This window comes from Lissotriton helveticus, chromosome 6 (assembly GCF_964261635.1).
Source record: "Lissotriton helveticus chromosome 6, aLisHel1.1, whole genome shotgun sequence".
In the NCBI taxonomy this organism is placed as follows: domain Eukaryota; kingdom Metazoa; phylum Chordata; class Amphibia; order Caudata; family Salamandridae; genus Lissotriton; species Lissotriton helveticus.
The window spans coordinates 521,473,374-521,487,145 of record NC_136067.1 but is presented as its reverse complement, the minus strand read 5'-3'; the positions used below and the strand labels follow the sequence as shown (position 1 = coordinate 521,487,145).

The 13,772-nt window shown below is 47.9% G+C and overlaps 1 protein-coding gene across 4 annotated transcripts in view; it reads right to left on the bottom strand.

Moving 5' to 3' along the window:
* PRIM2 (DNA primase subunit 2) overlaps positions 1–13,772 on the bottom strand; it is a 1,274,342-nt gene that overhangs the window by 1,110,764 nt on the left and 149,806 nt on the right. For all 4 annotated transcript variants that reach the window (XM_078647995.1, XM_078647996.1, XM_078647994.1 and 1 more), the window contains one exon: positions 1,458–1,638. In XM_078647995.1, the coding sequence (XP_078504121.1) occupies positions 1,458–1,617 (160 nt within the window). In that variant the 5' untranslated portion in view covers positions 1,618–1,638. The remainder of the gene's footprint in view (positions 1–1,457; positions 1,639–13,772) is intronic.

Sequence of the window (13,772 nt, the reverse complement as noted above, 5' to 3'; positions counted from 1 at the left end):
TTCGGATTCTCCAAAGGGGTTGCGACACGTGAGGTCTAGCTGGGTGTACCCCATCAAACAGGAACGCTTATGACATAATGCCTTTTTAAAAAGGCTTATATTCATGGCTATAGTAGGCCTTCCCTATGTTCTAGTTTCACCCCAGCCATAGGTTCAAGGAAGGACAACTCCGTGGATTAGAATCCTAATGGTTCAGGGAGATTAAATGGGATATGGTAAAAAGCACATGTGAAAGGGCATGACATCATCCTTTCACCCAGAGAAGCTAACAAACAGGCAGAACTTATGAAGATGTTGGTCAAGGAATTATATGCAATTTGGAACAATACTGAAGAGCATGATTATAATCTTGTAAAAAACACCAACACGTTTTGGTTCAGTAAAAACTATTTGAAGTATTGAGCGTAATGACTGTATTCAATGTGGTACAAAAAGAAAAAAAATCAAAACGGGAAAAAGGAGGGTGGCTGGAGTAGAGGTGTAGAAGGGAAAGCTGAAGGAACACAAGAGGAAAGGTAAGCCTATGTAGATAGGACAATAAGTTACATGAATGTAAATGGTTGATGTAGACTGGCTACGAGTGACAACACCGAATTTTACCTAAAAGGAGAAAAGAAATGGACAGAGCACAGGAAGGAGATAGCTACATTGGCTAATGGGTAGAATTGCACAATGCAGGGCATGCAATCTGGTAAGGAGGCAGATGCAAGTTAGCGCAGTCAGTGGTGTGAAAGTATTCGGAGGGAAGATGGAATTTTGTATGATGGTTCTAGAGAATGCAACAAGTAGGGAATCATGGTCAAGATGGCAAGTGCTGAGGTTGTGAAAAATTTAAGTGGGTAGCTGATCCAGTTCTAGAAATTAATAAAATACATTATGTAGAATAGAAACAATTAACTATTTATCGGAAAATCTTGCTTGATAATACATACCTATGGCCAGTGTTATTCCACTAAGGTGTTTTTTTACTAAATTTTGGATTTCAGTTTAAGGATTGTGCTAGTTCATAAGAAAAGAGTAAAGTCCTTGCAGTATAAGGGAGAAGCATGGAATCTCCAGGAGCGTGTTATAGTGTGCTTATAGTCAGTAAGAAGGAACAGGAGGTATGAGGGTTTGGGGGTCATATGAGGATGCTTTAAAATGGAGATAAAAGGAGTAAGCAAGAGCTGGCTCTTTATTTAGCCTGCTGTAAATGTGGTCGTTCTTGATTATGTCAACAGAACCCAGCAACTGGATCGGGGTAACGGAGCACCTGGAGTCTAGGGGAAAAGAAATAGTGTGATCATTTTCCTGTCAACAATATCGGTCTTTGGTAAAGGATCAAAGTGATATTTAATAACAAACCTTTTTAATGAACACGGGAGACAGTTTCCTTTCTAATAATTTTTTTAAAAAATCACAGAAATAATCCACACATTTCCCCATGTAAAGAACTAACGGATGAACAAGCAACTCACGTTTAAGTCTTTCAATTGCAAATAATTCAAAATCAGCCAACGAAATGTTCTCAGTCGGGGGCTGCAGGTAGAACTGGAGACTGTGAGGGTAGAGATCTCCTCGCCTGTCACCAGACAGCTTGGCGTGCACTATCTTCCTGCGATTTTTGCGAAATTCCATGTTTTTTTGTATCACAGTAAACTACAGAAAGAAAGCAATAAATGTGTCATTTTATTTTAGGGAGTACCCAAAGCATGTTTAAAATAGCAGTCTGTAAACAAGGTCTCACCCAGCGTGGTATGCTCATAGGATGCAAGTCTGTGAAGGCTTCCTTCAAATTACAAAAGGACCATCTGAAGTACTCTGGGTACAGCAGAGGTAAACTCAGTACAGGCTTTGCGCTGTTTTTCCATCTACACAAAGCACAAACATACTACACTTGATAATTTATCATTGCCTTAACATTGAGAATGTGATTATTTTCTCTACTCACTGAAAGGAACACATCAAAACAGTCAAATGTATACATAGGGAACCTACTTTAACTGCACATCGACACCTACTTCCTGTTGGTGTGGGCCTTTAGACACACTAGTCTACCATCTGCGTTGCGCACTCCATGTAGTCATACCAGACAACAGACGGAAAGGCCAGATGATATAGCGTGTATAGAACTATCCTTGGAAATAATCATATAACCATCATAGTAGGATGGATGTCAGTGTGAAGGAACAGAGAATGAGCTCAAGTTGGATTAGAAGTATGTTTAGTTACAGTAATAGAGCCGAAACTGCTGATTCTTTCAAGGTGAGTACGAGGTTATCGTGTCTCTTGGTAAAGCAGGTGCCCTAACAAATGGAAGGGACTACTTCTCTTTTTTATTTTTTATTTTTAAAATGCATTCATACTAACTGTTCCTTGGAGGGGGTTGCAAACAAGTAAAGTTGGTTCAGTTATGCCTAGCCATGGAGTTAAGCTTAACCTGTAAAGTTTATCCATCTTGCCCATCGGCACTACCCTATAATCAGTGTATCTGCATAACACATCACTTAAGAAGGGATAAACAGACATTAGAAATAGCAACGGAATATCACATTTTGCCTCACCGAGAGACAGTGAAGCACTCTTTATTTACAAAGATGTAGGGTGGATGCTCCAATACAAAGGATTAAAGCTAAATAAAATAAAAAAATAAAAAAGTTTTAAAAAAATGTTTTAAAACAAAAGTACTCCTAGATGACAAAAACTGCTCAAATGTGAATTAAAAATGCAGTATCAGAACACCTGTATGCGGTTAGTTGTATGGCATGTGTACATTTAAAAAAAAACAAATTAAAAATCATGAGCATAACAGCTGCAAGAGCCTGTATTTAGGCTAAATATGCAAGTAATGTCAATCAGTTCAGTTGTACGGAATGTACACAGTTTTGTATAGAATGATGCATGCATAAAGATGTGTGAGCTGAGTTTGAATTTAAAAAAAAAACCATAGAGAACAGATTTCCATTGCTAGGTCACAACTCAAGAACTCAACAGTCACTAGGCTATAAAGTTTATTGAACAACGCAGAAGCAGTGGCACCTGCAATCCAGCAGCTACTCAAGGGCAAGTTGTGGGTGCAGTAGTAGGTGTCAATGTGCAGTCAAAGTGTGAGTCAAGCCCTAAATTGACGGCATTATCCAACTCAGCCCCTCCACACCGTGATGTAGCTACATTCAGTGTCAAGGTGCAATTACCGGCTGGAATTGCCCCGATGGGTACACCCTTGGTGTAGACCCCAGTAACGCCCATCCAAAGGCCTCACCACCACCCACACGGCGGAGGGTGACTAAGCCTTCTGGTCCACGGTTGCCCATCCACCCCTTGCCCTGGTCCTGAGGAAGCCCGCATGGCAGAGGCTTAAACGACCCTTGAGCCTTAAGTCGGGTCGAAACGTTGACGCCCCTGAAAAGGCCTTGACAACGCATATACCCCTATCGTGCCACATGGGAATTTATTTCTGCAACTGTTGCAAATTTCATGAATTGAGCCCGTGTACTATAAATGTGGCTAGGCCAACTAGGACGGTGATTAACAACCTGTCCCTCTATGTAAAATATATAAAATAGCCCTTTTCTTTCTTCTATGTCACCAACTAGTTCTTCTCACAACATCACACCAGAGCACCACACTCTCTATGCACGTTCCCCCCTGGAGCAACCTCTTTCGTAAATACTGTACAATCATTGATTACCGTTGTTTTCTCTCACCAGTAAAAAAAATAGCAAATAAAGTGTAAGGTCAATGACGTTTATGGTCTGTTGCATTTTATCGGATTGATGTATGAACAATGTACTAAGATTTGCGAGCTCAGCAAATAATTTCCTTTTCATAGCTCGTGTTAACTACTAGCGGCATATACCTAAAAGGTGAATTGATTGATTTCTTATTCTAATAAGGTCTGGGACCATTGTTTTTTGTACCACATTACGCCAAGGTCCAGGACCATAATTTGGTAACCCCATTTTTTGAAATGGCACCCTAATAATGAAGGCGTTCAATTAATGAACCATAAATTGAAGTTTGAACTGCATTAACATATGAACAAAAATATTACATCAACTGCAAACAGTACCCTTCCCTGATCCATAATGTGGTACTGCAAACGGGCAGCCAAAGGGTTTGTGCTGCAGGTGGTTGGGCCTACTTGTCACAAGGACAAAATACACAGGAAAACCTGTTGCCCTTGACCCCAAACTATCCCCTGTCCGCCCAGTTGCCGCCATGTGGCAGAGCATTACATACCGTCAGTGGTATTTCAGGGGCATATGGGCGCACTATTTGTGCTCGCCTATGACTCCTGTTCCAGCAGAGCTTAAACGTCCCCATCTCGCGAGTCACGGAAGAGATTGGGAGTGGCAGCTGTAGAAGAAGTTTGGAAATAGTCTGCCTCATCGTTGAGATCCCACTCTATCCCCACCACCGCGGCACTCACGTATCACCGCCTGAGTAGGCCATTGCAGTGGCGCGGCCAGATGATGAGATTCGAAATCAGGAACTGCCAGCCCCTCCTCCGATCGCTGTCTCATTAGAGCAGGGGTACTCATAGTACGGCCCGGCAAGCCTTCCCTGGCGGCCCACGGACCTTGCACACATCATACCAGTGTTTAATTTTTTTTTTTTTAATTTTTTTTTTTTTTAATGAGTGTCTGCAAACTAAGTTACAGCAGTGCGACTCCGAGACTCTGCTGCTCTGTGGGGGCCGGCCGGGGGATTCCTGCCATAGTTGGAGTAGAGCTGCAGGGGCGCTAAGAGGTGAACAATACAGCCTCATTAACATGCTAATGGTCTTTTAAAGACCTGTTAATGTGCTCAGTGCGGCTATGTGTGTGTGCTCCGAAGCTGTCTCAGCCCGGGCTGACACAGAGGCAGGGTGAGATGACAGAGGGAGAGGGAGGGTGAGGGAAAGAAAAGGAGACTAAGTGAGGAAGGGAAAGGGAGAACAGGTGAGGGAGTAAGAGAGGGAAGGAGGGAAAGGGAGGGTGGAAGCAGGGCTCAAGTCGAGGTACCACGCGGGTGGACGTCGTCCCCTCACTTATTTTACCGGGAGCTCGATAACTGGAGCAAATGGAGCAGCACATTCACTATTTGGCCTCTCTGGGGTGAGATTGGAGCTCATTCAGAACGCTGCTCATGCGCTGGCTTCTCTGATGCAATCGCATCTAAGGGGTGAGCGAGAGGAGGCAATGAATCTAATGGTGCAAGCCACCTTTCGTGACATCACTTCCTGTTGTGACGTCAGCGTCCCCCCACTTCTTTTTTTAGGACTTGTGCCCTGGGTGGAAGGGAAAGGGAGGGAAAGGGAGGGAAAGGGAGGGAAAGGGATATCGGGTGAGGGAGAGAGAGGGAAAGGGTAGGAGGGAAAGGGAGGGAGGAAGGGAAAGGGAGGGAGGAAGGGAAAGGGAGGGAGGAAGGGAAAGGGAGGGGGAGGGAGGGAAAGGGAGTGACAGTGAGGGAGTGAGGGAGGGAAAGGGAGACCGGGTGAGGGAGGGAAAGAGAGACCAGAGTGAGGGAGGGAAAGGGAGACAGGGAGAGGGACAGAGTGAGGGGGACAGAGTAAGGGAGAGTGAGAGAGGGAGGGAGAGGGAGGGAGGGAGGGAGACAGAGAGAAAGAGAGCGAGCGAGAGAGATGTGTGTATGCCGGGTCTGGTGGCTCAGTGGATGAAGGTGTCCGCTGCAGGGACCAGTGATCAACCTCATGGTCAGTTTTTTTTGTTGCTCTAGCCCCGCCCCCTCCCCCACTGACCCCGCCCCCACTGGTGCGGCCCTCGGACACACACCACAGTGTAAATTTGGCCCCCGAGAGAAAGTTTGTGAGTACCCATGCATTAGAGTATTAAAGGCTACTCTCCGACGTCCTCCAGCCCAAAGACACCCAACCACCATTGACTTAAGCAGCTTCAAAACCGACGCTGGAACCCAAACTGGTAGTGTTCTAAAACAATACAACAGCCTGGGTAGTTCTACCATTTTGAGGATGGCCACTCGTCCAGCCACCGAGAGAGGGAGCGTACCCCAAAACTCCATACAACCCTTAAGCGACCTAATGACTCTGCCCACATTACCCTCCAATAGGTGAGCTTGTGTGTGATAAATACGAGTGCCACGATACGTCAGACACGGTCGCTCCCATTGTACCTCCTGTGTATATTATCATCCCCCAGCTTGTTTCAGCGCCAGAAATAAACAAGTCTTCATGCAATTTATCCTCAAACCGGCAATCTTGCTAAGGTCGTCCAGCAACATCTTCACAGCCCGGAGGGCACCCTCTGCGTCCGCCAAAAATAAAAGACCATCAGCATACAATGCGATATGATGGATTTTCACTTGTACTTTTAACCCTGTATAATGCAAACCCGTCCTAGCCTGTGCCGCAAGCGGCTCCATGGCCAGGGCAAACAACAGAGGAGAAAGAGGGCAACCCTGTCTCGTCCCACGACCTACTGGACAAGTATCTGAAATCACCACCCCCGTCCTTAGCCTCGCTGTAGCCTGCTTATATAACAGTGTTGTCCATTCCACAAAACCATCACCCAACCCAAAGCGCCTCATGACGTAAAACAAATATGGACATTCTAAGCTGTCAAAAGCCTTTTCAATAACCTATCGCCAGTATGGCAGCAGTATCCTTACAATATGTGCCATCTTCCTGGACATTAATAAGGTGTCTAACATTCTGAGCCATATTTTGTTTGGGTATAAAACCCGATTGGTCGGCCAGGGACATAAGACAAATGTAACGGACACAGGTATCCACTTGGGGTAAACAAAAGCATTGGACTGCAAACCAACATAACTCGTTTCTGACATAAATGCTGGTTATTAGAGGTCTTCCGCACACACAACACATAGGCTCTGCCCAGGGGGAGATATATCCAGAGGCCGCTTCTCTACTATTGGCACATAGATGATGTAATGATTGTAGATGTTCGCTGATTACCAAATGTAGTAATATCGGTATACAATGAAGATGCCAAAGTATGTTACCTGCATGTAAGAAAACAAATTTTACGTGTACTGTTACACTGAAAAAGCCAATAAAACGGTTTTTAAAAAAAACCCGATTGGTCCGTATGTATTAAGTGGACCATAAATGGGAGCAGGCGAGTCGCTAGGATGCGGATCAAAATCTTATAATCTGTGGCCAGCACTTACAACGGGCGATAGGCTGTTCTATCGTGGGGAGGTTTATCTGGTTTAAGCAACGGTATAATTAACGCCTCTCTAGTAGTGGCAGGCAAAAGGTGCTCCTTATTGGCAGTATTATATAATGTCACCACCCTAGGAGCCAAGGGGTATACATACGCACTATATAACTCCACCGGTAGGCCATCCACACCAGGGGCTTTCTTCCGAGCAACATGTTTAATCACGCCCCGGACCTCTCCTAAGGTGATGTCCTGACCCAACTGCTCCGCCCGGTCATGATCAAAGACAGGGAGAGTCGCCCCCTCCAAAAACTCCTGAATAACCGCTTCATCTGGGGCCACTTTGCTTTGATATAAAGCATTATAGTAACCGAAAAACATGTCATTTATCTCCTTCTGCGTATAACAGGCTTCCCCATCAGGTTCCCGAAGTTCCAGTATGACCGTCCCTCTATGTGCTGGGTTGGCTAGCCACGCCAACAACGCCCCAGATTTATCACGCTCCATATGCACTCTTACTGCATACTTTTTGTAATCAAAGCAGCACAACCGCTCTACTTGCACCCCAACCTCTTCCCTCGCTGCTACCATTTTGCGCTGGCGATCCGGTGGCTCAGGCCTCTCCCTCTCAGCCTCCTGTAGCCTCCGGTCCGCCCTCTCCAACTCCTGCAGTAATTCTCTGCACACTCCCAACTTATACGCTATGCACTGTCCCCGAATTACACTCTTAAAGGCATCCCATTCCATCATTAGCAATGAGGCAGTGCCCGTGTTGTTGTGAAAATAATCAGTAATGCCAGTGCCCACCATGTCACAGAATGCGTGACCTTCCAGCAATTCAGGGTTCAATCTCGATGTCGGAATTTTGGGGCGTTTGGGCAATAGATTCACACGTATTAACAGCGGATTGTGGTCTGATAACATTCGAGTTAGGTACTCACTATGCTGTACCACAGCATGTATGTCAGGAGAGCAAAGTATTGCATCAAGGCTGACATGGAGGTCATGCAAGGCAGAAAAGAAAGAATAATCACGGATAGTCGGGTGCAATACTCTCTAGGGATCTATCAGCCCCCACCTAAGCTGCCAGCCCTAGCTAACCCTTGAGAGCGCATGAGTAGGCGCCTCGGAGAGGGGAGGACGGGATTTATCCAATTGGACATCCGTGACCAAATTAAAATCCCCGCCCAGGAGCACCGACCCAGTTAAAAACAAAGCAGGTTTCCCCAGACATTTGTGCGAAGAATGCCGCTTGCTCTATATTTGGTGCATATATGCTGCCTAGTACTACGTCCCTACCATTTAACATTCCTGCAATCAGCACATACCGGCCCTCAGGATCCCGGAGCTGACAAAGGGGCTGAAAGAGAACTCTCGCCCGTACCCATATTAAAACCCCTCGTGCAAAGGCGGAATATGTTGTGCAGAAAATCTGTCCTCTCCACCTACACTGCAATACCACTTCTTCCTTTGGCGCTATATGTGTTTCTTGTAGAAAAGCCAGGGGGGACCCCCCTCCGAACTAAAGTAGTATGTATTTTATGTCTCCGTACCATAGTGTGCATACCCCTGACATTCCAAGACAAACACTTCAAGTCAGAAACCGAACCCATGGCATCGATCCACACAGACTCCACATAGCTAATCTCAAAGGGTTACGCCATTCCCCCCCCCCCGCACCCCACCCCCCCATCATTCCCACATCACAAGAAAAACAAACCCAACAACCCCACCCCAGGAAAGGCACTAGAACATTAGTCCCTATCCAAACTAAGCCAAACTAGTTTCCCTCTGACAACTACAGAGGAATCGTGGGGGACAGTGGTTATAGTCCTTCAAGTATCAGCGATTAGCACACAACGCAATAACCCCCAAGCACGCCCGTCAGTACACGTACCACACCTGCCCTCGAGAGGCACCACATCTATATAAACACTTAACTTCCCATCAAATCCCAGCCCGCAATCCCCGCCACATCAAAAATCCGACTTTTTAATATACCAATACCATATGGCCCATAGGTCGATTAACAACCTGCAAAGCAATAAAACAGAGTGAGAACTTTAACACCATATCATCTGCAGTTCCTGGTGTAACATACGGCATCTGCAGACTACTAGCCTGGGTGTCGTCAGTGTCCGTGTCTGCAGCCGAGACATTCGTGTCTGTGCCAGCCACCGAGTCGTTTGCAGGGTCTCGGAGCAAGTCAAAGACCGCCTTTAGGGCCTCTTGTCTGTCCCTCAGTCTGGGAAGCACGTGGAACCTCCAAGGGAGCAGTACGCGATCACGGCCTCCGCCGGCGCGGTTTATAGCTCTTTCGGCGGTAAAGCAGGTCCATCCTTCCCAGCCAGGTTCCTGCCTGTCCTATAAGTTTCCAGCAAATCCCGTGCCTCCGACAGATCTCCGCAAAAGTGGGTAGCTTCAGCCAGGATAATTCGCAAGTGGGCCGGGAACATCAGTAAATACTGTAGCCCCTCGTCACGCACATCACGTTTGACAGCCAGGAAAGATACACTGTGGCGCTGAACCTCCAGTGTGTAATCCGGAAAGATCGAGACCTTACTGTTTCCCACTGTATACGGTCCCGCCGTGCAGAGGAGACTGGCCTCCACCAGTCGGAGGACGACCTGGCGCCAGAGGGCAGGCCGGGACTCTTTATGCGCTTGCTCCAGCTTGTAGAACTGAGTCAACCCTTCCGGCGCCACTGTATCACGGAGCCAGTCCTCCAAGTACTGGACCATATTGGATCCTTCACCCCCTCCGCAAGATCAAAGACTCGGATGTTATTCCTCCTATTTCTTCCCTCTGCATTCTCAGCTCTTTTCTCCAACACCAGCAGTCTACGATTAACGTCACCCACCTGTTCAGCAATGGACTTCTGCGCTGGTTCCAGGATAGCCAAGGAGGATTCAGTCTGCTCCACTCTGTCCGACAATTTGGAAAGTTCTGCTCTCGGCAACCCCAAGCCCACGGAAACTTTCTCAATATCCTGATGCAGGGCCTCCTGCGTGTCTGTGATGGCCTGAAGCATTCGGGCCAACTGCTGCTGCACACCTGCGTCATCAGGCCCCTCAGGAGAAGGTGGGCACTTCTCTTCCTGACTTGCATCCCCTGGCTCTGGCTGCACCGCCTGTACCTTTCCCCTAGGCTTCCCCATGATGCTGCTGCAAACCAGGTGCGCCTCCTCAAAGCTGTGTATTTCTTCCCCACCCTAACGCCTCCTCCACTAGAAGCGCACGCCACTGTCCGATCGATGTGGCAGGAAACTCTATGGGAGTCCACACTCACTGAGCCATCAGAACCGCCCAGGCTCGCACTCCAGTAAAAAGCCAGCGGGATCCCCACCCTGCAGGACCAACCAAGTACGTGTCAGATTTAAAATCGGGAGGAAGTCCAGTCGTCCCAGGAGTTAGTCGGTATCCTGTGGTGCGTTCAGGCCACCCCAGAGTTCACTCCCCACAAGCCGGCACTAAGACCCAAGGATCCTAAACAACATCCGAGTCAAGAAGGTCCCTTAAGCATTAAATGTGTAGGCTCATAGCATCAAAGTGCAGGTCGCGCAGGCCGCCCGTGCAATCCACCATCCACTGGCGCCTCCAATGCAATGCAGCCCCCTATTTAAGGGCCTGCTCCGTCCCACGGCAAAAGGGCCAGCTCCAAGGTATTCCAAGAGCCACAGCCGCTAATATAACCTCCTCCTCCATAGCGCTCACTCAGGAAATGCACTTCACTGGGCAGTGACCCGTAGTATCAAACTGGCAACAACTGTAGGCCGCCCGCCATTCCAGTCGGCACAGGCACTGAAACACCCGGCTGCTGCCTCTCCACGTATGCGGGATATGACAATGGAAGCACACACTCTCTAGCACCATGCAGGCAGCAGCCCCGCTTCACCCGACAGTAGGCCGCCTGATTCAGCCCGCATCCATGAAAATCGCAGGCAAGCACTCACCTTCAAAAAGCGTGCAGGGCTCCACGTTACCCCCTCCAAAGCACCACCGTAGTGCCAGGACGGTCTCTGCGATCCTCCATTATTCTCAGCGAGGGGTCCCAGCGGGTCCTGCGCTTGTACAGCAAGCAGGGCAGTCCGTTCAAGCCTTAGCACACGGCAGTCACAGCCGCCGTCTTTCAGCCCGGGCAGCCCCGCCTCCTTCAGCTAGTGCGACCAGGACTCACCTAGATCAGCTGTAAACTCCGTGTTTACGTCGGAAAACATCCTTTACATCGCGGTGATTACACCGCGATGCATTTAGAACGCTGGCATTACAACGCAAGCGTTACATCGCATTCCACTGCAGGGCGCTATAACCTAAGGAATAGTAAGATTTACTATTCCAATTCCTTCCCGACTGTATGTAGAATGGTGTTGGAATAATTCCAAGTCCAGAGCCCTCCAGCGCAAGTCGTAACGACTTGCGTTGTAAAAACTGCGGTTACATACCGAGATAATTTTGATCGCGTTGTAACATCACCAATTCGTTTACGTCACCTCAGCCCGCAGCTCATGAAGCCCTGGGACAAGCGCAATCCCTCGCCTCTCCGCAGGCAGGTCACACACTCAGCCGTAGCAGGTCATGGGATCAGCCGTATTCCTTCCACCCTCAGGCCAGCACCATCCTTCCCTCCCACGGCCGGCCGCCATCTCCAGTCTCCATTGCAGTCGCACAGCCCAGCGCGGTCCAGGGAGGGTCACAAGCTGCTCCACGAAGCCCCCCGGGGACAGGAAGGCAGCGAGGTCGGATAAATCACAGGGCCAGCTCAGAGCTCACGCGTCTGCCTCCATCAAGCTGCAAACCACGCCCCCGAGGTCTAGTAACTTGATGTGAACTTAAGCAAAGATCCAGTGCCAGACTAGAACAGGTTTGGGATGTATTTTATTTCCTTATACACACGTCACTTCCGAAAAGCCAGAATTCAATAGTAGGATAATGAATCTTATCCTGCCTTCAATCTTGGATTTCCTGATAAGTCTTCTCAGTTTTCCTCCGCCTTCTATGCCCCAGGTTTCTTGCTCTCTCAAAACAAAAATAGAGAAGGAGTGGTGGGGTAAGTGCTAGGCTAGGGCTCTCGCCAGAGGGAATGGAGTGAAGGATCACCCAGTGATTTGAACGAGTCTAGTGACGTGAGGTAGTGCAGGGAGCGGGGTTGAAGGCAGGCAGGAGACGTGGTGATTTTGTCCCTACTCGTCGGCCGTCCCCCCTCCTCCCGACCCACCCTGAAAATCACGCCTATATCTGAGTGAGCCACGCTCCTCCAGGAGCATGGCTGGGCACAGCACGAGATCGTTGGGCTCCTGGCTCACGCGGTTTTCCTGCTTCCGCAGTTCTCACTGGTCGGAGCGGTATTCCCTCTTCTGGCGTCTTCCTCGGGGCTGTTTCTACTCCAAATCTTGTGGGTTTTGGGCTCTTGCTCTCATCATCCGGACTGCTCCGTTCTCCCATTGGCTCCGGGGTAGTGATGGCAACTCCAGGGGCGGCATCTTCGGCGGGCATATCCCAGTTAAAGGGATCTTAGTGAGAGAAAGGGGGTTTCCCGGTATAAGTGTGGCTTTGTGCTTCAGTCCAGGTCCGATAGTTCCTCCGACTGCAACGAGAGGAGAGGATCTGTTTCATGACGTACCTGCCACCAGTCCGCCGTACCGTCACTTCCCTCCCGGGGTTCACTGGAATCTAACTAATGTACTTAACGCATGAACTGGTCTCATCCCAATTGTCACACAGTTCACTTTACAAAATCTTCTAACTTTAGTCACAGAAAGAAAAGTAAATGTAGAAAGACAAACTGACTTTTGACCTCTGAAAGCGGATAAATGAGACAAGATTTAAAGGCATCTTTATTGCTCATTCACTCTGTAAGCAAGCAGAACACCCGTATTCAGCTCGCAAGAACGGCCGAGTAGGCCCTGATTAAATCTGGCTCACTATTACGAGTGTATGTTGAGAGCCCCGATGTGTAGACGGAAGAACAGGAGGGAAAAAGTTCAGTGTCTGTCTTATTCTGAGAAAGAGTCAACGACTGAAGAGGATCAGTCTGGGGTGGATGACTGTATCCCAATAATTAATGATGTTGTTTTGGATGTAGACATATGTTCTAGGAGTAAACCAAAATGTGAGGTGGTCATGGCAGGTATTCCGGTAGTCTTAGTGGCTGATTCGTGATCACCTTTCACGATCATTAATCTGGACATGTGGAAAAGAAAGTTTGAAGAGGCCATTGGAAAAGTGTTTTACAAATAATCAGATATATGACCAGAGAGCTTCACAGGGGAAGCTATTACTAGGGTGGGGTATAGAGGCATCATTCAAGTACAAGGGTTGTTCTGCAAATTGGTGTGTATGAGGAGGAATTTGGCCCTTGCGCATTGGCGTGAAGAGACCAGAGGAGTTTGGATATTATTCTGAATCCCAATAGCATTGGATTGTTAATGGATGAGAATGCCAATGTGGGGGAAACGGTTTACAAAGATTTTCCAGAGGTGCTCTAAGGGACCACTATATAGGTTCAAACACCGGATTGTGCTTAAAGAGAATGGAGTTCCAAAGAATTATAGAGTGAGGAAGGTACCATTAGTGGTCAGAAATTACATGGAAAAGGAGTTAAGACTGGAGGAGACAGGGATCATTTAACGCATCAAATCTTCAGAGTGGA